Genomic DNA, 25,867 nt, shown 5'->3' with positions numbered 1-25,867 from the left:
GGCTTGTTAATTAGGATTAGCAAAGTGCTGAGCGGCGCGGCACTTGAAAGAGGGGGGGGGGGGGGGGGGGGCACTCGCGTTGGGGGCCAACCTGGAGGCAGCGCGGCGCACGGCGCGGTCTCAAGGGAAATTCTCAGGAATCACAGAAGCGCGGAAGAGGAGGCATGGCGCCGTGCCATTATCAAATTCACAAAACAAGGAAGACTACCACTATCGAGTGGCGGCATTGCTTCTACAAATAGCAACCATTTACACACCACGCCGCTTTGTACACTAGACACGAACACTAACGAGCAAGTATGGGAATATTAAGGACGACACTCTTAATTACCGATTCGTGATATTCTTCTCTCCCATTTCTTCATTGATTTGCTCGGAAATATGAGGTGGGTGGGTGTGATTGCACACGCGGTGCAGATTTTGGTTTTAAGGTATAGTAGTGACGTAGACAGGGGGAGGGAGGGGTCTTTCTTAGCCTCGATCAGTGTTCGAAACTCACAGGCACCAACGCGCCAAATGCGCCTAAAAAATGAAGGCTCTGCGCCAATCTGGCCCCTGAAAAATTACCCCACTCTCCGAAAGAAAAAAAAAATCCCAATTTTTCTGTCAGGTGATTTTTCGAAATCTCTCCCAATTTACAGCTACTAGTTCTGTAACTAAAACATATTGCGTCTAACTTTTCACTAGATGCGCCGTGATGTACTAGCAATGAGTGAATTTGGCCCCTTAAAAATCTTCAATGGCCCCTAAAAATCGAGCTTGATGCGCCACATGGCCTGAAACTCAAAGGTGAGTTTCGACCACTGGCCTCGATAGTTGTACCTTTTTTTTGGTTTTAGAGGGAAGACATAAAATATTTATCAGGGACGAACACAAAATAATGTAAATTTACCGTCACGGACCCCCCCCCCCTCAAAGAATTCCTAGCTACGCCACATGAGGTATAGTGTTAATGTTTTCGCGCTTACCTGTCCAACTTTTTTCTGCGTGAAGCTTAAAGGCGTGACGTCCGACCAAACTGAAAATGCTTTGCGAACTTCCTCGTCTGTTTCTGATTTCCCTAGGTTTCGTGGGTACTTGGAGATCTTGTAAGTCAAATCCTTGACTCGCCATCTGCTACCTGCAAAATCAGAGAATTTAATTAAAATGCATTCATCCGTCAATTTCCGAGGTCGAAGCTTCACCTGCAGTAAAGATAGTAAAAATATCGATTTTGAAGCAGAGAATTTACTCATGAAATTGTTTTGCTTCTATCGCCTGAAGTCACCACGTTAGGTATACAAGTAAGAATTTTATGTTTTTAGAATGTAAGACTCACAAGCGGATGTTCTACTCTCAAAATTTAAATAAAATCATGAATGAAGGTGTCTTATATGTAAATATATTTAGCTTAGTTCTCTCGCTTGGCCTCTATAGTGCGGGGGCATACGTAATCCCGTGTGCAGATTCGTGAAGGCATATTGTGTGATACATCAATCTCTTCGTTTTGATGTCTAGAAAAAGAAAATCGATGATGGCCATCTCAAATTTCATACAAACCCCCCCAAATTCAAGATGGCGGCCAAAATGGCGGTTTTGGGGTGAAAAAATTTAAAGTTTGCAAATACGTCGTGTCGGGTGTCGATTCTTATGTATTTTTGATCGTAGAATCCGAATTTTCAGTCAAAAGTTAGCCCAAAGGTCATTTTTAGGCCAAAATCCAAGATGGCGTCCAAAAATACCTCTTACAGGTACTAATTTGCCTATTCGGGTCTACATGCATTGTGAGGTATCAATTATTAGGTTTTCAGGGTCGTAGAGTCCGAAAATGAGGTCCATTTTCCGCTGCGGCTCTCAAGAAGCCCTAATATCAAAGATGGCGCCCAAAATGGCCACCGGTCTTGCGGATGAAACTGCCGTTCAGGGCAGCTATAACAAACAATACGTTCAAAATTAAGTTTCTTGGGTCAAGAAGTTCGAATAGGAGATCAGATGTTTACTCCTACAAAAAATTAAGCCTCCGAATCGAAAATGGCTGCCGACATTGTTGCCAGTTAGAGGCGCAGACTGGTGAATGACCGATATTAAGGGATTTGCCGAAGGAGGGGTTTCGATAAGGGCCGTTGTTGGGCCCATACCCTGAAATTCTCCGATTCTACGATTGTTTGCTCATTTAAAGTCTAAAGTTTGCGGAATGTATCATGATTTGGTCATTTTCGGTCCATCTAGGGGTCTAATACTGGCCTAAACATGAGACTAAAGGCCGATTTTGGCGAAAAATGCGGTTTTTTTTACATTCGGCGTGACACTATTTCATAACGATCCCATCATCGGAGGAGATTATTGTCCTTCAAGTACGTTCATTAAGGATGTAAGATAGTCACTTTAGCCAATTTTCGTTGATGGCAAACCTTGCGCTCGGAGTTAAAACGATCTTCTTAGAATTTTCTTGTTTTTCATCATTATTTAAAATGGCATAAAAAGGGCGACTCATCTTAAACCAGAAATATATTCCTTGGTGGAAAATGTACGCAGCTGGTCATAACTTTCCTCCAAGAAATTAATGGATTAAAGCCTCCCCCCCCCCCCAAAAAAAAAACCTGTGTTGCCATATTTTATTGCTTAACATCACAGAAAACCGCGTAATTATTTCAGTATTTGAGGCTGTTCTTCGTAGAGTACATTCAGCAAAGCTCAAAACCCTTGATTCTTCATACGTTACGATCACATGATTAGTGATCATATAAATGCACGTATCCATCATTATTTTTTTTAATACATGTATGTATCTATGGAGACTCCCATCGTGGGGCGGCATTCCCACATATCATCGGTAAAAATTGAGAAAAATGCAACATTGAAACGAAAATGAGAGTTCTGCTATCATCGCGCTGAGAATGTTAGCCTTATCCAAAACTAAAAATTCATTGCTAGAAAAAGTGTAATATTGGTTAAAAGGCAAAACGACATAGAACATAGTCATATCCGGGTGGTATTACCTGCGCAAAGTGGGCAATAGAGTCGTCATCTGCTGAGCTCATATTGCATCTCTCATTTGCTGCCTCACTCATCACAGACATAAGTCTGAGCCAGAAAAACTAAGCGTTTGCTAGATTAACATGCATACGTCATTTCTCCAAAATTATGAAATGGCAGCTCCAAACAAGAGGTTTTATGCAGGAGACAGGGGACCTGATGAAGAGGCAACTGATGAGGAAGCGGTGGGGTGGCTGGGCAGGGGTGAGGGAAACCAGGGTTTCAAATTATTTTTAGGAGGCAGAATTCTGATCGATCGCAGGCAATAAGATTGGCGGGGGCAGGGATTGTCAGGGTGGTGAAAAATCAGCATTAAGTACTCGTGATTCTGACACATGGCTTACTTTTTTTCGGATCTCAGATCCCGGTCAATATGATTCAAAGATGCACCTTCGTGCGTAAATATCGTCTACAAAATTCGTAAGATAATGGGCCACCTACAAGCCCAAAATTTTAAAGCAATTATCACTAACACAAAATATAATCTACTTGCATCTCTGAATACTGTAATTCGAGTCTCACATATTTATTTCAGAATGCGCATATTCAGAGAAAGTGGCTGAAATCCTCGGCCAACTCGGATTTTGCTCGATTTTTACCGATGATATGTGCAAATGCCGCGACACGATGGGAGTGTCTATAGATACACACATGTAAGAAACAAAATAATGATGGATAATTGAGATTTTGCATGTGTGAGGAATTTGCGATTAGACTGTTGATTCTTACGTGAAAGTTCGGGAGAAACACGATGGTGCCACTGGTTTCCTCTTAAATCAACTCCCAAGCTCAAAAAAGGCTCTCAAGCTGAGGCCAAAATGGAGGGGATATCCCACGCTATCCTGAGAGTCCGCTTCTACATCAAGACAAACTCTCCATGTAAAGATAGGGAGCAAATACATTAGCAGGGTACCCGTATGTTTTCAGTTTTGAAGTCACCAAATAAAGTGGTAGCCCTGTCAATGTATTTGCTTGCAATGTATGAGCTTTTTTTTGAGCTTGGAAGTTGATTTCAGAGATAGCCATTGGCACCATCGTGTTTCTCGCGAACTTTTACATAAAATCAATAGTCAAATTGCAAATTCCTCACACATGCAACATCTCCATTGTATTTATATAATCACTAATCATGTTTCAATGTTGCATTTTTCTCAATTTTTACCGATGATATGTGGGAATGCCGCCCCACGATGGGAGTCTCCATAGATACATACATGTATTAAAAAAAATAATGATGGATACGTGCATTTATATGATCACTAATCATGTGATCGTAACGTATGAAGAATCAAGGGTTTTGAGCTTTGCTGAATGTACTCTACGAAGAACAGCCTCAAATACTGAAATAATTACGCGGTTTTCTGTGATGTTAAGCAATAAAATATGGCAACACAGGTTTTTTTTTTGGGGGGGGGGGAGGCTTTAATCCATTAATTTCTTGGAGGAAAGTTATGACCAGCTGCGTACATTTTCCACCAAGGAATATATTTCTGGTTTAAGATGAGTCGCCCTTTTTATGCCATTTTAAATAATGATGAAAAACAAGAAAATTCTAAGAAGATCGTTTTAACTCCGAGCGCAAGGTTTGCCATCAACGAAAATTGGCTAAAGTGACTATCTTACATCCTTAATGAACGTACTTGAAGGACAATAATCTCCTCCGATGATGGGATCGTTATGAAATAGTGTCACGCCGAATGTAAAAAAAACCGCATTTTTCGCCAAAATCGGCCTTTAGTCTCATGTTTAGGCCAGTATTAGACCCCTAGATGGACCGAAAATGACCAAATCATGATACATTCCGCAAACTTTAGACTTTAAATGAGCAAACAATCGTAGAATCGGAGAATTTCAGGGTATGGGCCCAACAACGGCCCTTATCGAAACCCCTCCTTCGGCAAATCCCTTAATATCGGTCATTCACCAGTCTGCGCCTCTAACTGGCAACAATGTCGGCAGCCATTTTCGATTCGGAGGCTTAATTTTTTGTAGGAGTAAACATCTGATCTCCTATTCGAACTTCTTGACCCAAGAAACTTAATTTTGAACGTATTGTTTGTTATAGCTGCCCTGAACGGCAGTTTCATCCGCAAGACCGGTGGCCATTTTGGGCGCCATCTTTGATATTAGGGCTTCTTGAGAGCCGCAGCGGAAAATGGACCTCATTTTCGGACTCTACGACCCTGAAAACCTAATAATTGATACCTCACAATGCATGTAGACCCGAATAGGCAAATTAGTACCTGTAAGAGGTATTTTTGGACGCCATCTTGGATTTTGGCCTAAAAATGACCTTTGGGCTAACTTTTGACTGAAAATTCGGATTCTACGATCAAAAATACATAAGAATCGACACCCGACACGACGTATTTGCAAACTTTAAATTTTTTCACCCCAAAACCGCCATTTTGGCCGCCATCTTGAATTTGGGGGGGTTTGTATGAAATTTGAGATGGCCATCATCGATTTTCTTTTTCTAGACATCAAAACGAAGAGATTGATGTATCACACAATATGCCTTCACGAATCTGCACACGGGACATATGTTTTGTTACGTATGCCCCCGCACTACTAGTCTTAGTATTAAATTACATGTATCTGTTACGCTATCACTGATAATTTAATGATTGTTTAAACAGGGAAACAAACCCACTAACCAACGTTGATCCCAGTGGTACAACCAAAATTTTGAAATTTTTTGCTTCCATTAAGTGAAGGATCTAAATTTTTGTATTTATACTCACCCTTCACATTGTCTATTAAATACATTAATAGCCTAAAATACTGATTGTCTCTAATGAAATTAAGTAACTAACTAGTGCTTGTGAGTGTAGAGGGTCAGAAAAAGGCTCTGTCTAGAGCTGAGACTTACAATATTTAACTCTCCTTCTGAAAAGCTCCTTTTAGAAAGCGTGAAAAAATCAATACGAGAAAAAAGTAATAAGTGAGGTTCATAAGTATACATTTTTATAAAAAATACCTCGAACAACATGAATCAGGCAGCTGAAAGACATCCACGAATCTGTTTTGCTCTACGATTAAAAATTTACGTAAAATATTGTACCACGTATGTCATTGTGTGATGCACTTTTCTCGGCCAGAATTAGGTTCTGCGTGACAAAGTTTAGTGTTGAGGCAGCTTAATTTACAGTGGTAAATTAAGCTGTCATTCAAGACACTCCATATAAAATTTGCGATGCAGGATACCTCATGTGAATTCAGCCCTCCAAGTAGCCCTCAAAGCCGCATAGTATTGATTCATGATGTTTTGCTGCTTAAAATCTGAGTATAGATTTTGCATTAGACCGCATTAAATTTGTATCATGTGATTTTCTATTACAAAAATCTTGCAACAATAATTTTTGAACTATGGAGGAGAGAAAGTGTTGCTGAGATAAAAGATCGGATTTACACCCTCTTCAGGTTCTTCGCATGAAATCGATGGTATTGCTCATACACTGTGTCAAGCTTGTTTCAATTTTGTAGATAGTTGCCAAGTTGACAGGTAAAACACTTTTAAGTATTGTGAATATGAATGTTTGTTCTGGCGAGTATATCACTCTCAGACGCGGATGGATGGAAATGAAAAAATCAAGCTAAAAATCTAGATTTTTCTTTCATAGGCAACGTTTTAATACGGTTTTTGTCGCCGGAGTTGAAACATATTTATTTCAGAATTAATATTTTCTCCCAAATCAGTGTAAAGAGTGAATGTTTTCTTGTTTGATGTGTCAACTGCGTTCGAGGGACGGTAATGAGCGGTCAGGGAGTTGAGCTTCGAGAGCCGGAAACAGGGTAATGAGCAAGCAATGGTCCATGTTTCCGGCCTGCTCATCTCGTCGGTTCGGCCACCAGGACACTCGCAGAATCACATGACTGGAGCCTGGATACGTGGCAAGTCTCAGTGAAGTTAAATTATTATGATAGAAAAAAGGACATTTTAAATATCATAGAGAAAAAGTTTTAGATTCCTATCTAAATACTTCGAAGAGCTCATTGCAGATATTTTGGATTCGGTAATTTCCAAAGGCCCAAAATCTGATAGTATGTGACATGTGTGTCTTCAGAGAAATTCTGCACCATGATGCGTCTTATAATCCATGATGCGTTTACAGCGAGTTAATTGATTACAAATTGAACCGGAATCTTAAATCATACTTTATTATTATAAAACATAAGAGTAACGCGAGACGCACGCCTAAAGCGCAAAGCACTTCTGAGGGGAGAGGGGTTGGATCGCTAAGCGGTCAAGGGGTGCACCCCCTGGTATACATTTAAAACATAGATGTTGTTACGTAATAGGAAAATGGATACAAGCCACCCCTTTTAAAAATATAAAAATGCGAGAGTGTAATCCTGTTATTACTGAGCACATAAAAGCAAAATTGTTAACGATGTTCAATTCCTGCTTGAAACAAAAATATTGCTTATAAATATTACAGATTAAATTTTATTAAAATTCAACTCTTAGAATGTGATGACATGCAAAAATAAAAAAAATAAATCACAGGATAGACGGTACAGTTCGCTCATTGCTCTGTGTTGTGAGATAGCATCGATTGAAAGCAGGTTCCCAGCGATGCTTGCTGGATTAATAAAGAGAGCAGGGACACCATGAGCCATGCTAAAAGTGCTTTTAACAGGGGACCTTGAGGCGTTTATTGTCCGTTGGGAAATTCGATCCCGCGCCAAGGTATTGAGGTGAAAATTCAATTCCCTGGTCACTGCACGAGCTATTAGCGGCCTGTCCAATCAAATCGCTGGTCAAGCATCAGCTTAATTTTGATCCGGCACTTATGCGCTTATCAGTGATCTACACTGAAAAAAAATCTCGGTGTATTTTCTAAGAAAAGGGTAAAATTACCAAGAATTCAGGGTTCTATTTGATCCCAGTTTTTTCTTGGTAAAATTACCAATTATGGAATTGGTAATTTTACCGAGAAATCTCGGTAAAATTATTGACTTTCTCGGTAATTTTACTGGACCCCGGTAAAAACGCCCATATTTTTTATCGACTTTGGTAGAATTACCGAGATAAAATGGCAAAGTTACCGGGAATTGATTACCAATAAAAGTGGGAATCTTACCTGAGAAAAACAGTAAAAATACCTGTTTTTAGGTAAGCTTACCAGTCTGTCTTGGTAAAATTACCAATAATTGGTAAAAAAAGTGAGATGGTAAAGGTACCAACGGACCTTGGTAAAAACGCCGAGAATTTTTTTTCAGTGTACCACTCTTTGGTCTCATCGTTACACCTGACAAATCCCACAAGAAATGTCAAAAATCATCATTGTTTTTGACACATTCTTATAAACCAATTAAATTAAGTTCCCTGGTTAAAATGAGCCGAGAAAAGTTTGAGGTTGAAATTTAATGCATGGAACATTAATAAAGTCTCTCTCGAACTATCAACCTCATAAGCTCATGTTAAAATTTACTTTAATGTGCCACGAAATTCTAAGTACATGTAATTGTAATTGTACAAGTAATGTAATTATCAAACTAAAAAGCTTCAGGTACATTTTATAATTTTTATACCCGATTTGGAGATTAGTTATCGGTTGCATTTAATTCATCCACCTGGATTTCATTCTTCAACTAGCAAATCACAGAAAATGAAATATAGTGTTTCTCAGTTTAGATAATTAGCGTTCCTTGACTTGAGCTGTTTTATGATAAATAACGGAAAGGCGAGGTAAAAAACTTTGATGTATGGAAAACAGGTAAGATTTTCAATTTTGATGAAGTAATCCTCCAGTATTGTATGGTCTAAGAAAAAAAATCATCAGTAATCAAACATCAGACTTGAATCCTACTCGTAGATACGGAGGGAATTTGTCTTTAAAAAACGCGTCTACTAAAAACCATAAAATGTAGGCTCTTTTTGAAATTTCCTCTGTGGATACATCTCTTTTGCTTCCTTCCAATTATTTTTTTAAACCTTTTCCGTTTTGGTATTTTTTATGTTTAACCTGCGTGTATTTTGTTACTCATTAGATTTTTGGTGTGTGTGTATATTGTGATACTATGAAATAAGCATTTCAGTGAATAAATGCTTTATAACATTCCAAACTTTGCTATTTACTTGTACATTTTTTTTAAAATTTTATTCTTGTATAATTTTTTCAGGAAGCTACGAAGAAAGGACAATATAACTAATCACATGGACAAAAATTTTGCAATAATTTACCTTGGAGAGCATATCGTTTACTCCTGGAAGAGGTTGCAAATCCAACACGGTCCCGAACGCCACATCGGGGCAAGCTCATCATCTCCAGAGTGTCGCCATCCAGATGACCTTCAACAAACGACACAAGTATTACGTTAGTTAATCGGCATACTTACATGAAAATATTCATTCAAATGTCAAATTTTTCGCGAAGCTTCTCGATGATGATCTGTGCGAATGACTTTCATTACATATAGGTAATGAAAGTCATACGAGCGAGTCATACGTCTAACGAGCCACGGTTAGTATCATCGTATGAGTCATTAGAGGCTATTGAAACCGGAAAAGGAGAGTACGGGAGTGGAGGTATCGATTTGAATTTAAAAAAAGTGGTAAAATAAGGTTGGATCCACACTATTTTGCGAGGGTGGCACGTCTAAAAAAATTCCTACCTATTCAGCACTATCTTACCACCTTGTTACATATAGTTCGAGTCACATTTTTTAGTGTTTATTTCGTTCTTTAATTTAAATCTAATTTAATGTGTGTGGACGAGATAAACATAATCATTCAACAATTGTAGAATGAACGGAAAAATATGCCTTCAATTTTTAAATTCGTTATTTGAATCAGCAAACCTAGAGAGACACTGACGGCTTACGGTATGCCATATGCCACTTTACTAGACCGAAACCCTCGATGAGACAAAATCAAAAATCTTTACAAATCATTCACATTTCTTTTAAAATTTTCCTCAAGGATTCTTAACTTAGAAAGTTCAACAATATTATATGAAGCAATTGAAATGAGCTGCCAATGTCAATTTTTCTATTTGCTGATGCAAAAAAAGTACCTTATTTCTTGATTTCAAACATTATTGAAGAAATCAGATAGTAGTAAGAATTAGAACTTTTGGAGCTTTACTAAGTATTCGAATGCGCAAGTATATGTTGTTCAATACTCCTACTTATTTTTCTGTACGCATATCGAAACTTCCCAATTCTTGAGTACCGCATCGTACGAGGAGTAATGTTATTTCATTCCATCTAAACGCGACCATTCATCACAGACCAGTAAATATTTTTATCGACATAGTATAGATTCTTTTTCCGCGTGATCGGAAGGTTCTCATATTCTCCACAATTTATTGATATCATATTTCCGCAGCAATTAATAATTTCTTCAGATGAATTCAATTGCTGGAAGTGAAGCAAGCGCCGCGCTCCCTGAGTTTTTATTTCCCATTCACATGTCTTGCGCGCTCTTGCTCTTGGGAAATCCTGCATTCAGGCATAACTTCCATGCGGCATATTTTCATCGACGCTCAGTGAATTATTGCAACCTGCCGTGATGATACCTGATCGTACCATTTCCGACACCTGAATATTTTTAGTAAAATGCTGCACGTTGATAATTGCTAATACCTTGAGTGACGCCTTACAGAATTTAATGACCAAATATAACGGTGGCGTCGCGTGACGAAAAATATAGGTGTGGCTGTGGTCTAAATCAGGATTAAGTCGACTTAAGAGAAATACCAGAGAAGAGGAACAAGCAAGGCACCCTCAGTTAATATCGTATGCAACAAACACTAAGCGAATTCCATTATAATTTCATCATAACGCCGGGATGCAACTATTCGAGCCCCTCGGTTGTCCGCGTTGCATACACACGGAAGCGAAGGCGTTTCGTCTCTCCATGCACTCACCACTTTACTAGTGTATCTTTATAGGAAGAGTATGAGCAACTCGAAAATTTGGAGGTTAGGTCTCATTAGGTCATGCAGCTCTTGGGGCCCAAAAATTATCCAGTGGTACTAATTTTCACATTTCAACTATGTACATTGATCAAAAATTATAAAAGCACGTATAAAACTTTGATTTCGCTGACATTTTCTTAGTGTCAAAGTTTTAATCCTTAAAGACGCTTGTTTGTAATGCGCTGTCGGCCATATTGAGTGATCTTCCAAATGCATAGGTTGGCAGCGGCACTTTTCTAGTGATTTTCGTTTTTCACGTTGTCGCCCTTTTGGGCCCTAAGAGCTACATAAATCGAGTTGTCCATACTCTCTTTACCTGCCCGCGGCTCGGCAATGGGTTGCACTGACAATGAGAGGATCTAAAATGACAGATTGCCCGAAATTCTTCGTTTCACACTACGAAGACATCTACTGCGCACGAATATTTGCACACATCCATGCACTGCAAATGGATGTTACATATCGACGGTGAAACTACCAAACCACGTATCTCGTTTGCGGTGTTTAAAAATCTACGCTCACAGTTTATTTTTTTGAAGTAGACCAAATCAATACCATTCCTTGAAATTTTCACGGAATTTTCTCCGCACAAAGAGGAAAAATCACAGAAATTTTCAAGACTGGATGTTAGGTAGTTTTTCATTTAAAAAATAAAGTATGACAGGAAGTCTGCGACGTCGCAAACCGAGATACGTGGTTTGGTAGTTTCACCGTCGATATGTAATCTAAATCCTCCATCTGGATGAAAAAACGTCCAGTACAACATCCAGCATCAATTGGACAGTTTCGATTAAGTATACGTCTTAGAAAATCGTCCGGTGTTTAATACTTTACAGTGTAGGATGTGAGTTTATCTTTCGTGCTTAAGTTTTGATGTAGCGATGTAATGAGCATGATTTGTAGAGCAACTATTCGTGCCTAAGAGATATCTTCGCGGTAAAAAAAGAATTAAAGGCTGTCACTTTAGATCTTCTTAATGCAGCTGCCGCCTGCAAACCGCGCGCCGGCCACGGAGGGGGAAGCGATGAGTGCCTGGAGAGTTAAAACGCCTTCACTCCCGTGCGTATGCAACACGGTCATCCGTAAAGCTCGAATAGTTGCATCCGAGCGTCACGATGGATTCGCTCGGTGTTCGTTGCATGAGATACCTAATGTGAGGGTGCTTTGCCTATCGCTCGTTGCAAAATTGGGATAAATCATCACTGATTTTTATCGTAACATTGTTAATATCTCGAAAACTGCTTTGATTATTTTAAATATATTACAACGTTCAAGAAAGACCAAGCTCCAGAGCTTATTTTTTTCACATGGTATCCTAGGAGTTGAAATTTCATTTATGGTAAAATTGGCAAGGGCCCTTTTTTCGAACGGATTTGATATTGGGTTCATTTCAACACGGAAAAACGAGATCAATCAAAATTACGCTGATGTCGACTCATTCAATGTCGACTCAGTAATCATAAAGACTGATTTTAGAGCAAACAAATACTTGGTGTTGGGCTGAATCTCACATTTCAACCATCATATTCAGCTCATTTTTTTCTTTCTTTTTTAGTATTTATCATTATTATTGTTTTATTTTGGGCTATATTTTTGTCTATCTCAGCTCTATCCACTGATTTTGTCGGGTGTTATTTGGCCCTTCCGTAATCCTAGTGTGTCAATTCATGTTCTGCTCGACAGTGCTTGTAAATAAATGTATTAATTTCAGAGGAGCAGTTGATTTGAGGACAAGTTTGTTGTTATAGTCGTTGCTTTCTCCCATTCTATTGTGAAGAAAATACAAGCACGGGACTGCGGGTCGTGAAGTCGTATCTCAGGCGGACTTGTGGACCGCAGTTACGGTGATGCTGTCCGGCAGAGTGGAACACCACACCGATAGTTCAAATCCCGGAACGATAGTTATTAAACTAAACGTTTGCTAAACGTTCAAAAATACATTCTGACTGATACTCGCCCATTCTGGAAGTCTGAAATGACATCTGAATCACGAGCACCTAGGAAAAAATAGAATGGTAGTGGGTGCCAGATACTCAATTATACATACTTTCCAGAAAATCTAGCAACCAGTACTAGATTCCAATTCCTGGCAATGTTAACCTAGTGGTCCACAAGACGTATATCTACTTGACGTGTACAGTGTACACGTCTTAACACTACACAGGATCTAGTGAGGGCAACTATAAGATTTTCTGGAGAACGTATGAGTCATTAGGAAGTTTAATACACACCAAACCATTCTTTGTATCGGTGAAGGATTTATTTATTTTTTTTTTTTTTTTTTTAATGCGCAAAAAGGAGAGGCGGGTATCGTATAACCTAGAGAATATCGTAAAACCTACTGCAATTGTCCCGAAAATTAGAAAAGTCCGTTTTCTTGGGTGGAAAACCACTCAAGCCATGGAAGGCATTCAAGACTGGCACCGCAATTATTTCCGATTTCTTTAGAAAAAAATATAAAACAGAGCAGCAAGTTAAAGGCAGTTCTAAATATTTCTAGCGGAAGTTCCAACATGCTGATGTGAGCAGCATTTCGCTGTAAATAAATTTGTGCGAGTGATTACGACGCGATTACTTTTAATCTCGTTTAAGTGAAAATGCTACTAAACTCAAAATGGATGAATGATATTTCGATCGGAGTTTTACTTTCTCGCTCCCCTCGTTTTAATTGGCACGGGAGTAGTCAGATTAATCAAAGAATTTAGTTTTTAAAAGCCTTCATCAAGTTTGACTTTAAGACTGTTCCCGATTCTCAATTTTCAGCACAAGCTCATGAAAGAAAGTGAAGGAATCAACTAAATTGTTTGTGATTAGTAGCTGAGAATAGGAATGCTCGTTGACTAAAGTAAATATGTTTCCTGGAGAGTTCGTTCAATGTTATCAGCCGCAAATGGCCAATTCCCTCAGTTCGACAGGCTTCAAAAATAAAAAAAAAAGTGGAATATTTTATTTTTAATCCTTTGAATTCATTTGATTATAATTCCTTAATTATAAGAATGGTTTTTCTGATGTTTCACCCTCGCTGGAAAAGTACAATAATTCATTACTAATTATATATCAATTAAGGAATCAATAATTGAGTTTACATTACGTTAGCATGTCATACAGCAATCCATTTAACTCAAATTGCGGAACGCTTGAGTCGATGCCGCAAGAATCGGAGTGCGAACCGATTGGCTGAATCAATCGCATGTAAAAAATCATAACTTCATAACCTGCCACCAGGGACGCCACGTTTAACAAGTTTTCCCGAGAGATACCGTGTGAAAAGTGGATCCGCTATTTACAGCGCCATCTGGCAACTGCTAGCCCGCAATCAAACTCGACTAACAAGGGCCAAAGCGAGCGGCGCAGCGCGTTTCCGATAAACGGAATTCGCACGCAACGTTGGAGGCGCCAGGCGCCGGCGCCTCTGTACCTGCGCCGAACAATGGTCGTAAATTCGTATTTTGATCTCTTTACCAATCGAGCAGTTAGAAAGAAGAGATTATTTTCAGCGATCTGGCAAAACGCAGTCACTGCACCGAGATACGGAAATTTTCCGGTTATGCACATTCATACGGTGAGGTGCGTGACGTAAAGTAGAGTACCTGTGTAGCGAGAGTATAGACAGATCGCTTCATGGAGGGCTTAGGGCCCAAAAGTGCAGCCACCCTTCTAACCAACTTCTAACGCACAAAATTTCACTGCCAGTCTGCAGATTCCAATTCTAACCAAGATGGCTAAGAATGATACATAAATGAGCGTTCTTCCGCAAAAATGAGTAAATTTGTGCAAAAACTAAGTCAAATACGTGCTTTATTAACGATGGTTCGTAACAATTATACTAGTAAATCGCTCTGGATAATTGAAATTCATAGTTGGCTGCATTTCTGGGCCCTAACTTTATTCGCGGAGGCATCGGCGAAGGCCTGATGGATTTTCGGAGTTTTAAATCTGTCCATACTCTCGCTATACAGGTACTCTAACGTGAAGTGGAGAAGGGGGAGGAGGAGGGTTTCTGAAATATTGATGGTGTTAACGTTAGAGCAAGCTATTGGGTTAGCGCAAGCTCCTGAGATGAATGAAGTATGATCATCATTGAGAGTAATCAAATCAGGTACAATACAGTAATGTAATTCCAAAACGAAACCGAAGGTTTGAGTCTAATTAATGTAAAGGAGGCGAGAGCATGTTGAAAATTGGGGACGTTGACCTTTTTTTAAGATATTATCAGAGTCTCAAGTCGGAACATCAATCGGGACCTACGCTTCTTGAAAGTAGGGCTAATTTTGATGGAGGGACTAAATTCAAGTAGGAGCCAGAAGTAAAAACTATCACATTAAAATGCTGCCAAGGTATTTTATATCATTCAACAGAACATAATCATGAATTGATTGAAGTTAGAACGTTTGCGACATTCTAGGAGATTTTACAATATTCCTTATTATGAATTTTTTTGAGGTTTCAAGTGTATAAAATTTAAAATTTGTGCTTGCGTGAAAGTGCCTTCTCTCATGACATGTACTCACATTCCACAATTTGATCCGAGGAGTAATAATTGAGGAATATCAGATTAGAAGTGTCAAGTCATTAGGGCCGGATTAAGGAGGTGGCCCATGGCGGCAAATCTAGAGGGCGGCAAATTTTTGCAATTTTTTTATATGTAGGTATAAAAAAATATCGGATTTAGAAAAAAAAAATTACAAACAAGGAAAGGTGCGACAAAATCTCTCATTTCCTGAGAGTAGAGTAATTTTTAATTTTGTCGTCTTTCAGTGATACAAGAGACAGCACCTTTAATTAGTCGAGTTAGAAGAGAAACCAAACACGCAATTTTGTCTGGAACGGCGCGGCGCAGAGAGCAATGATGACGAGGACTTGAGATGAAAAGGAGAAGCCCTCGGCGCGGCGATCGGCATGGAACACATATTAGCGCCTACAAGACTGCACGAATACTTCACGCATAGCATCAAACACAGTGCGGTCATTGCGGTCAGCGTGAAACGGATAGCGCCTACAAGAATGCATAAATACTTCACGCATTGCGCCAAACGCAGTGCGGTCAGCGTGAAACGCATGGCGCCTACAAGACTGCGTGAATACTTCACGCATTGCGCCAAACACGGTGCGGTCTGCGCGGCGCGGCGGCGGAAGTTAAAATCATTAAACCACATTCATGTTTGTTCTTTCATAATTTTTTCGTTCATTTCTTATGAATGGAAGGCCTTGTCCACACAGAGATAGGTTTACGAAACTTAACTTTTGCTAGTAGTGTTGACAGGGCATTCCCAAAACATGTGTTCAACACGAGTAAACGCGTCTTATGCACCCCTCCCCCGCTGGCACGTTCACTTGATGGTTTTTATTGATGTTTCAATACGAATGAGAAGGGGGCGGCAAAATACAGGCGGCCCATGGGCGGCAAGTAGGTAAATCCGGCCCTGCAAGTCATACTCTATAATATGAAATCCTAAGAGTAACAAGGCAAAACGCCTAAGGCGCGAAGCGGTTCGCGGCGTTGAACTGGAGCCACGAAGCGGTCAGAGCCCCCCCCCCCCCCCCCCCATCCGTAATTACAAAATATCGTTCACTTTTGTGGGGATGAAATCAAATTCATCGGCTACGTTTAGCGGTGCAAGACTTGAATTGGCGACGAAGTTGACTTACATCGTGATGCAAGCTCCGCTTGTTGCAATTAGTAAACAGGTGTTCGTGTCAGCGAGCAACTTACCGTGAAAGGGATTGCTTGCTCATGCAGCGCGAGTCCGTACTGAGGACGAATGCGCAGCGCATCCAAACGGAAAAGAGGAGGAAGTGGATACTCAAGCGCCACTCAAAACAGCGTTGCATTTCGATGCTTCAAACAAGCGGTTATAAACGCTCGTGATGGGGTGTCATTTTTTAGTAAAAATGTGGACAAATCGTCTGATAACCTGAGTGACGGCTATAGATGATATCAGTAGCGAAGGCTATAGATGCTATTAGTAGCGACGGCTATAGATGCTATAGTAGCGACGTCATCATAGGGATTCTCCATTATATCGAATTGGATCCAAACGATAACATCCTACCGATCCATCGATAACCTCTTTCGAAGCTACCAATACGAAAAATCGATATATCGCTTTTCTGTGACTTGGCACTAATAGCGTCTATTTAATCGCGGCTGTCGTCGGGTTGCAGACGCGCCTTTCAGAAGGCGTTGTCTTCACACACAGAAAATAAAACTTGTTCCAATATCACTGAAAAAAATGATATTGCTGATTTAATGCTTTTGTAGTTCAAAAAAGTGTCCGACATGTTTCAATGTAGATTTTATAGTAAAAAAGTGGTAATTTCACCATCCCTTTGCGGTTAAATTAGCTTTCCACTATTGTAAAATGTACATTTGAAACATGTTTGACGTATTTTTCAACAATGTAATTGTTAAATGAGTAATCCATTTTTTTCCGTGATATTATATTGTTGTATGCTTTCTCTATCAAAAGTGAGGCTGCGATTTAGGCATTCCTACCCTGTAAATTAATGGTGTTAGTATAATGTAACTTAACAAGTCGACATTTATTATTTTACACCATTTTAATTCACTTTAAAAACGGTACATGTTAAATAGCTCTTTATTTTGGAGTAACTTTCATTAAATAAATTGCCTATGACATGCTAAAGAACAAATATGAAAATTGCAAAATGTCCTAAAATCTCAGTGTCAGTGCCAACCATAAAACGACGATATAATGACCACCTGACGGTACATTTACGTGTAACTTCTCCTACTGTCTGTTAAATCGCCACTTGAGAATATTGTGCGTGAGGTAGTGTTAACAAATACTGCACAGATGCAGGGAGGAAATGCGAGTAATGCGATGCAGAAACGCTTCATTGGCCATCTAAATAAATCGTCGCTGGCATTAAGACGTAAGTGTGCATTGTTGATGGGTGCCTCAGATAACGAACTGCTGAGGCATACCGATAAATAAACTTTTGTTTTCACACTAAGTGACAGCACGGGCAGTGTTGACCAGTTTATTCTCTACACAATACGGCAGGTTATTGTCTTCAGGTATGCGGCGATGGTGTGAGGCGGTGATAATGTTCATAAATATTTAAGGGTTTAACAAACGCGGGCAGTATTCTGGTCATTGTCAATCGTATTGGGCCTTTCATCTGGTTGACTTCCCATCAGCGGGGCGATTATTGAAATGGTATCGACTGTATGTCGCCGCTTTGTCGTGTCGCGCCATCGACTGGGTGGCTCTTAGTCGATGGCGCGACACGACAAAGCGGCGACATACAGTCGATATCATTTCAATAATCGCCCCGCAGGACATGTAACAGTCAACGAAGCTGGACGGTGAAAAGTTTGTTTTTTCTTTAATTTCTTGAATTGCTCCAACTCAAGATTTTGCGACCTTCACGAAATGTTTGCCTTGTTAAAGTTTAAAAAACGAGATAGGTAATCTAATGTTCTTTCATAATACTAAATCTATAAAATTGAAGAGCAGAGCTTTTGAAACTTCAAAATGACATTTCTAGGTTTATATCTCCCTTGATAGTGATAATAATAGGTTTAAAAAATGGATTATGTCATACTGTCAATGTACAATTTTTAAAATCCTCAGTACATCCGGTACGCTCAAAAAAGTTTTGTATTTACGTCTGCGCAGTGAAAAATATCTTTCGTACCTACCTATAGGAAAATTCCATTGTTGACTAAATAATATTAAGTTTGATACCTTTAAAATTACTATTTCAACTTTTTCAAAGCAAACATTTTAGTAAATGATACGAGAGTTGTCTCTGTACGAGAGTCCTTGAATATTTTTGAATTTGAAACTTAAGTTCAACCTGGAGTGCACTCTGAAATTGGAATTTTATTTGTGCAGAGTGACAACGTGGTCTGAGTCTCAGCATAGAGGGTGGGACGGCTACGCACGATACGATGCATTTCATTCATCTGTCTCCAGCCTTCCATTCGTCTCATTCATTGAGAGATAGAAACAAAGCTCCAAGCTCCAAGCTACTCACACCTGTACAATGGTGCTAACACACGGGTCCACTAAGTATGACACCCATGTCTTCATCGTCCAACGAATCCCAACAAACACTGATCAGTGCTAACCAGTATTGCTCAATTGAACATATCTAGATCGAAGAATATATATGTATGTATATGTATTTCGAGTGGCGAACTTCTTCATATAGATATCCTGCATGACGGTCTCATGTGGCCTAGCCGCGAAATTGAAGGCATTCCTTACAGATATCGATGCCCGACGGGCGAAACCATGTATCTTCGTTAGTAACGTAATTTCTTGAATGCTTCCTTGATTTTTCATCAACGTTTCCAAAGTTTTCTATATTAATGTCAAGCTGTATAGATAACTTGTTCCTCTTCGAAAAAATAAAACAGGAGCGGAAATTTCGAAACATCGAAATAGAGATACGTTGTATCGCACATTGGTCATCGATATTGAGCTGCGCACAGGATCCATATTGATATAAAGCTCTGGCAAACATTTTCTTGCCGATGATTATGTTCATATTTTGCCAGTTTCAAACTTATGCCATGAGCGCGAAGAGCTTGAAACGCAACAGTGCAGTATTTTCTGTCCTCTGATCAAAAACGGCCTAGGGCGCTATGAATCTATCTAAACTACTTCTTCTTGCCTTATTCATAATGCGAATCAGCAGCATTGAGAAATCGCAGTCTCAGGTTAAAGATGTGATGAGCCAACAACTTTTTTTACAGATTTTGACAACAATGGTTCAGCAATCATTGATAAAAATTACCATGCTCATAACAGAGCGTGGTGGTAATTTTTATTGATCACTAATCTCTGGTGGTAGTTGATGAATGATTAGGATGAGTCGCTTAATCGTGGTTGGGTGTTTCTCTCCGGTGTTTTTCCATCATTTCCTAGTTTTCAACGTTAAGTACAGCGTTATGGATTCAGAAAAGACTCCCGTCTGACAAACAAACGAATCAGACCTTCCAGATAAAATTAAGGCTATCGGGTGGGGAACTTAAAACCTACTTCTCTTATTTCAATTTTTCGTTATGCTGTTAGTAATACCTCTCCAACAGTCGACTTTTGGGCGACAGTGACGAAAAAACATTGGTAAAGGTTCTTCAGCAATTCGACAGCGAAGCTGCAAATACTCGAACCCCGGTTTGCTGCGTAGCAAATTTACTGGTTTATTTTTTAAATGAAAGAGCATTCAACGCCATTTCTGGAAGACTTCCTAGTTTTTTTCCCTAGATGAGGAATATTCAGTGAAAATGTCAAGCAAAATTCAAAAAAAAAATTTGCTCTATCTCGACAAAATAAAACAGGAACAGAAATTTTGAAAAACCGCAAGCGAGAGCCGCGTTTGTGCAGCTTTACCGTCGAATAGTTGCAAGTTGGCATACTGAGAGCTTTCGGCACACTCAAATTTTTATCAGGTCAAATTTTTTCATACAAATGTTTAAAGTTGATATAGTGCTGGAACAAAATAATGATACTGAGCAGAATTTTTTATGGCGCAATCGCCGTTTCTAGTGGGATTTATATCTTAAATTTTTCTTTTCGAACCCTGGTAAAAATTGGCAGTAGAATCTGTGTTCCAAAATACCATAGACCTACAGCCGGCTGTAAGATTTCAAATAGCTTCTATAGCTGGCTGCACAATTTCTTATAGCCTTTTATAGCCGATGGCGACTAAGAAACAGCCAGGCGATAAAGTCGTCGCCCTCACGACGAAGAGGCGTATCAAGATTCTGACTACTTTTCAGGAGAGCGAAAATAAGATTTTGAAGAACTTAATTCCTTCGCCGCTACGTCCCTAATTAACGTATCTGATTTTTTTTTTCGCATTCAGCGCCGGAAAAAGATCAGTATTTTAAATGTCACATTGAATTTGTAAAATTATGTCTAGCAGCCCTGATATCATTGAAATATTAGAAATGGGTCCTGATACGCCCGTTGGCGGAACACTGAATTCGGCACCTCCGCTGCTCCGCCGCGTCCTCTCGGCGGGCGTATCATCTTGTTGCGCTATATCTTCCCCTATTTCATTCCTTACTTGTTAGTTCTTTCACTTAATTTCTTTTCTTTGAGTTTGATTTTTCTTCCGCGATTTTTTTAGGTGGTCAGTTCTGTATATTTACTATGGTTTAAGGTACATCCTTTTTGAGATTTCTAAAAGGTTATGAAAATGAAAAATATCAAGAGAGCGCATATTCAATCAGAATTTTCAAAAGCAGTGTCTTATTAATACGACTCTAAAGGAATCTATATTGAAGTAATAAACATAAGAGTATATATTTTATGTCCTTCTTGATAGTTTGACATACTTTAATTTACAGCTGTTTAAGTTGAAAGAATGTCTTGATAATAAAATTTAAGAAGAAAAAGAGGTTTAAATTCAAAGAGACTAGGGGCTTATGGGGCTGCTTCGCAGCCCCTTATTTTTCCTGTACACTTTTCACTTTCACATGTTTTTTTTTTTTTTTTTTTTTATTTATTTTCATTTAATTTTCTGTTTTGTCTTTGAATCGGGTCTAATTATTTTTTTGAGAGAATAAATATAACAAATGTTTTCAAAAATTGTAATTTTATTTAGTAAACTTTAAACTAAAATTTTGTTTTAATCTTCATACAAAATTATTTTTTCGGTTTTACATTTGTTTTCAAACTAATTTTAAAGAAGATCTTTTTTTATTTTTTAAATACTTTGCTTTTTTTTCGATTAAATTGTTGATTCTTCTTTTGCCATTTCTGTCCTGCTTTTCTTCCTATATTTCCTACAACTTTGCTCTTCTTCTTTCCTCCTTTTGTCTTTTCTTTTTTTGCTTCTTCTTTTTCTTCTTCAGTAGCTGTTCCTTCTGGTTCTTCTTCTTTTTCTGCTCCTGTTTTAACTTCATCTAATTTTTCCGCTTTTTCTTCTTCGTTTTTTCCATGTTCAGTCTGCATTCTGGTTCCGGTAATAAACTTACCTATATATGGATCCTTGAACTTTAAAGCAATAAGGTCCATCACCCGGAATATCAATTCGATTTGCAGAGAAAGAGGCAAAAGCAACAGCACTATTATAATTTCTGATATGCTTTATGAAATTTGGAGAATATAAAAATAATGATTTCAAATCGGTATTTGTCCGAATACTCGGTAAAGAAATTAAGCCATTTTGGCAGCAGTTATTAAAATGACCATTGGACATTTCACCCTGAAAATGGCGAGCATCACAATGATGACAAATTATATTCATTGAACCGACTGAAAATTTGGTAACAAAATTTTCATCAAAGTTCTGATCATCAATTTTATACTTCCGAAATGAAGAAATGAAACTTTGATTTTCTATACTAATAACAGAGTTAAGTTCTTGCTTCACTAAACGAACATGCAAAGAATTCTGGAAAACGCGACCACGTTTTGGAGGACGACCGCCTCGGTCATTGAAAATTTCACTCATAACAACTGTTAAATTTAAAATTAAAATTAGTAAAAATTATTATTATTTTAACAAAATCTTAACTGAAAAGTTCAATTTTTAAATTAAAAAAAATAAATCAGAAGAAAAAGGATGAAATGAAAATGGAAATTAATAATAAACATATTTATACACATTGAAAAGAAACAGCGTGAAAAGTTCTGATCGGAAATGAGAAAAAAAACGTGGAGGTTATTGACTTAAGGAGGAAAAATTGGCAATAGGAAAAAGATGGAACCAATCATGAAAAACCGTAAAAAAAAAAAAAAAAAAAAAAAAACGCGGGAAAAGAAAAATGTAAGTTGATGGCAGTTGAGTGTTGGAAGTAACCTCACTTAATGATGATTGTTGAATGAAAACAGCTGATAAAAAGGCAGCAAACGGTAAAGTAAGATGCGTAGCAACAAAACTTTTCCGAAAAACAAAAAAAAAAAAAACCCCACTTCCCCTCATCCAATTTATGAGTTTTTAGGGATTTAAAAATCGGGGACGAACCCCAGAAAATAATTTATAGTTTTCCCGAAGCATTGAGAACAACACCTTTCAAATGAACCAACGCCCCTCGCAATTAGTACAGTGGTTGATTCACAATTTCATTCTATTTTTCAAATTAAATATTAAGATGTGCCAATATTTCAATTTCAGGGCAGACTATGACATTTCATTTTAAAACATAAAGTAAAATAATTTTTTTCATTCGCCAAAGACGAAATAATGTTAACTGTTAAAATTGACTGCATTAGGATGCTTAATTGTATTTCTGACACGACGAGTCATATTTCATTAACTGCATTTACTTTTGATCAATAAGAGCTCGCAACTTGAAGTGTTTAAAAATAATGTTTTCCTTGCCACTCCAAATGTATTTTTGTCATCCTTAATCACTGAAAATTAATAATCTTACCAAAAGCTTTGATATGTTGAATATTGAAATCTCATTATGAACAAAACGGCGGAAAGATTTTTTCTTTTATTCAATTGAAAACACTTCATTTTGCTTACTCTTGATGGCCAGGTGGTAAAAGCTGTGTCTGGACAATTAGAACAATGAAGTTAAATATGAATAATGAATGTCTATTTAAACGATAAAGCAAGAGAATGCCTGAAAAATAAAAAAATCAAACATCGATAGTAGTCGATTGTAATTATTACACTCATTATAATTGTAGGTGAAAGACAAAAAAAAACCGAACATGATTACATTTGATACGTCGTCAAAAGAAAACAATTAGAGCTAACCAAGTGTTTATTGGCATGTAAATAGAAACTGAAAAAATCTTGACCTAGTTGAGAATCTTTTGACATTTACCGTCTATACACCCCCGGACAATTTAGATCTTTTCCCAGAATATCCTGTCAAACCAAAATTAAGAGGCGAAAAGCCATCGAAATCAAAGAATCCCGACTGACAATACGAATGTTTACCGAAACACCCGACAAATTAGGTTTCCTGACCAATAACAATAAAGAGCTCTTTAGGCTGTAGCATTAAAACACGCCGACAAATATAAAAAATACCGCCAGATTGGTCTAAAATCTATAGCAGGAATAACAAAATACTGAAACAATAACTGAGAAACACACCCGATCAGTGAGTGACGGGCATATTGTGTCGCGCGAACCGAAAGGGCCTGATTTTCGAGGACGTATCATTGAGGAGAGGTCAGGTAGTCGCGTTTGCTTTATGATGCGCCCGTTCGCCGTACCCAGAAAAGGTCTTTCTTATGTTACGCCTCTTTGTTTTTCCTCAATAACTCGGTTAATATTGAGAGTTGAGCTTTCAAACAAGACTCAATGGAAAAAGGAGCTTGAGGTGAAGAAGGATCCATTCATAACTCAAAATGTCCAATTTTGATGATACGCCCCTTCGTCGTGAGGGCGACGAAGTGTATGCTAAATGTTACTAATTACGGATGCTAGGACTTAGTGAGTTTTTGGAATACTGCTCTCTTTTTGGGCCGTAGTATCTTGATTTATTTTGCGAGGAAAGCTCCGTACTTTTGATGGATGCCTGCCATTACTAATATATTAGAGTGCCTTCAGTTTCGTATGACACTGTGCAATACCTCTGGTGTGAGATAATTGCTTCAAGCGCCGTGGCACGCTGCGGTGCGGCAGGCGAGCAGCCAGCGCGAAACACGCATTGGCGCCTACAAACCTAACAGGGATACTTCACGCATTGCGCAATGCGTGAGGTATCCCTGTTAGGTTTGTAGGCGCCAGTGCGTTGCCGCTCCGCTTTGTGTTAGGCTCTAATATTAACGAGTCAGCGTTATTTAACTCATGATTTTGAAATGTTTGCACATCCTGTATGGATTATTCTCGTTTTAATTGATGAAAAAAATATGTATTAAAGAAAAATATAATGTGTGTTTTGTAAATATTAAGGTGGTTCCGTATCAAACTTAATGATTTCCAAAGCACACGAATTTCTACACAATTACTTATAGCCTTTTATAATCGATGGCGAAAAAGCAACAGCCAGGCGATAAAGTGTAAAGCCCGGCGATAGGAACTACAGCCCGGCTGCATAATTTTTTATCGCTTCGTATAGCCCGGCCGTATGATTTTCTCAGCATTCTACAGCCAGCTATATGATTTTCTGTGGCCTTCTTTAGCCGGCTATAAGAATTCCTATGGTATTTTGAAACGCAGTTCTTATCGCCAATTTTTACCAGGGAAACGATTATTTCAAGGTAAAATATGACACATACGTAAACTGATATTCAACTGTTAGTAATACATATGAAGAAATGTAGTATTACAATTCGGCTTTTTCGACCATTTTAGCTTAGAGGCTGGAGAATTTTCCGCTTTTTCTCGAATGGACTCGTTTATTAACTTCTGAGAGCCGTTGACCTAAAGTCTCTTCCCGCGGAAGGTGACGCACAATTGCTTTGTGAATGAATCACGTTGCCACATGGATGAATAGTTTCTGGAGTCCATTGGCAGAACTTAATCGACTCAATTGCAGGTAATGTAACTAATGACATTTCAGGAACTAATTAAACATATTTCAATGAAATATGAAATAAAATAAACAAAAAACAAATCAAAGGCAGGTGTAGTTTGAGCATAGTGACATAAAAACTCTGAGTAACTTATACAGAAGCACTTCTGGTTAGTTATCAATTGAGCGTCTCCGGACATTCAAAACATTTAAATAACGATTTACCCTCATGAAAAGAATTACCACGCCGTGAAAATTGAGTTGAAATCATGATATTTTATAGGTATTATAATTTTTGTGTACTGCTGTAGATTTTTTCATTCAAAAAAAAAAAAAAAAAAAAAAAAAAAACTTTGAAGGTCATCATTTTTTCAATAGACGATTCAAAGAAAACCCTGTTATCAAACAAGAAATTCTTATTGTGGCCTAGAGAATCTTCTATGATGTTGATACATGTTACGATATTTCATTATATTTCGTGGTCACTCAGTTTGGATGTTCGCTCTATACAAATATG

The 25,867-nt window shown here is 38.3% G+C and overlaps 1 protein-coding gene across 4 annotated transcripts in view; it reads right to left on the bottom strand.

Moving 5' to 3' along the window:
- Mmp1 (Matrix metalloproteinase 1) overlaps nucleotides 1–25,867 on the bottom strand; it is a 95,952-nt gene that overhangs the window by 22,922 nt on the left and 47,163 nt on the right. For all 4 annotated transcript variants that reach the window (XR_002009816.2, XM_019056170.2, XM_019056173.2 and 1 more), the window contains exons 3-4: nucleotides 9,206–9,313; nucleotides 969–1,120 (exon numbers count right to left, since the gene is read on the bottom strand). Coding sequence is in view for 3 of the 4 variants with exons in the window: in XM_019056170.2 (XP_018911715.1) it covers nucleotides 969–1,120; nucleotides 9,206–9,313 (260 nt within the window). In the remaining variant the exon portion in view is untranslated. The remainder of the gene's footprint in view (nucleotides 1–968; nucleotides 1,121–9,205; nucleotides 9,314–25,867) is intronic.

Source organism: Bemisia tabaci, chromosome 3 (assembly GCF_918797505.1).
Source record: "Bemisia tabaci chromosome 3, PGI_BMITA_v3".
Lineage (NCBI taxonomy): Eukaryota > Metazoa > Arthropoda > Insecta > Hemiptera > Aleyrodidae > Bemisia > Bemisia tabaci.
Note: the sequence above shows the minus strand (reverse complement) of the source record. Positions and strands in the feature narration are given on the sequence as shown.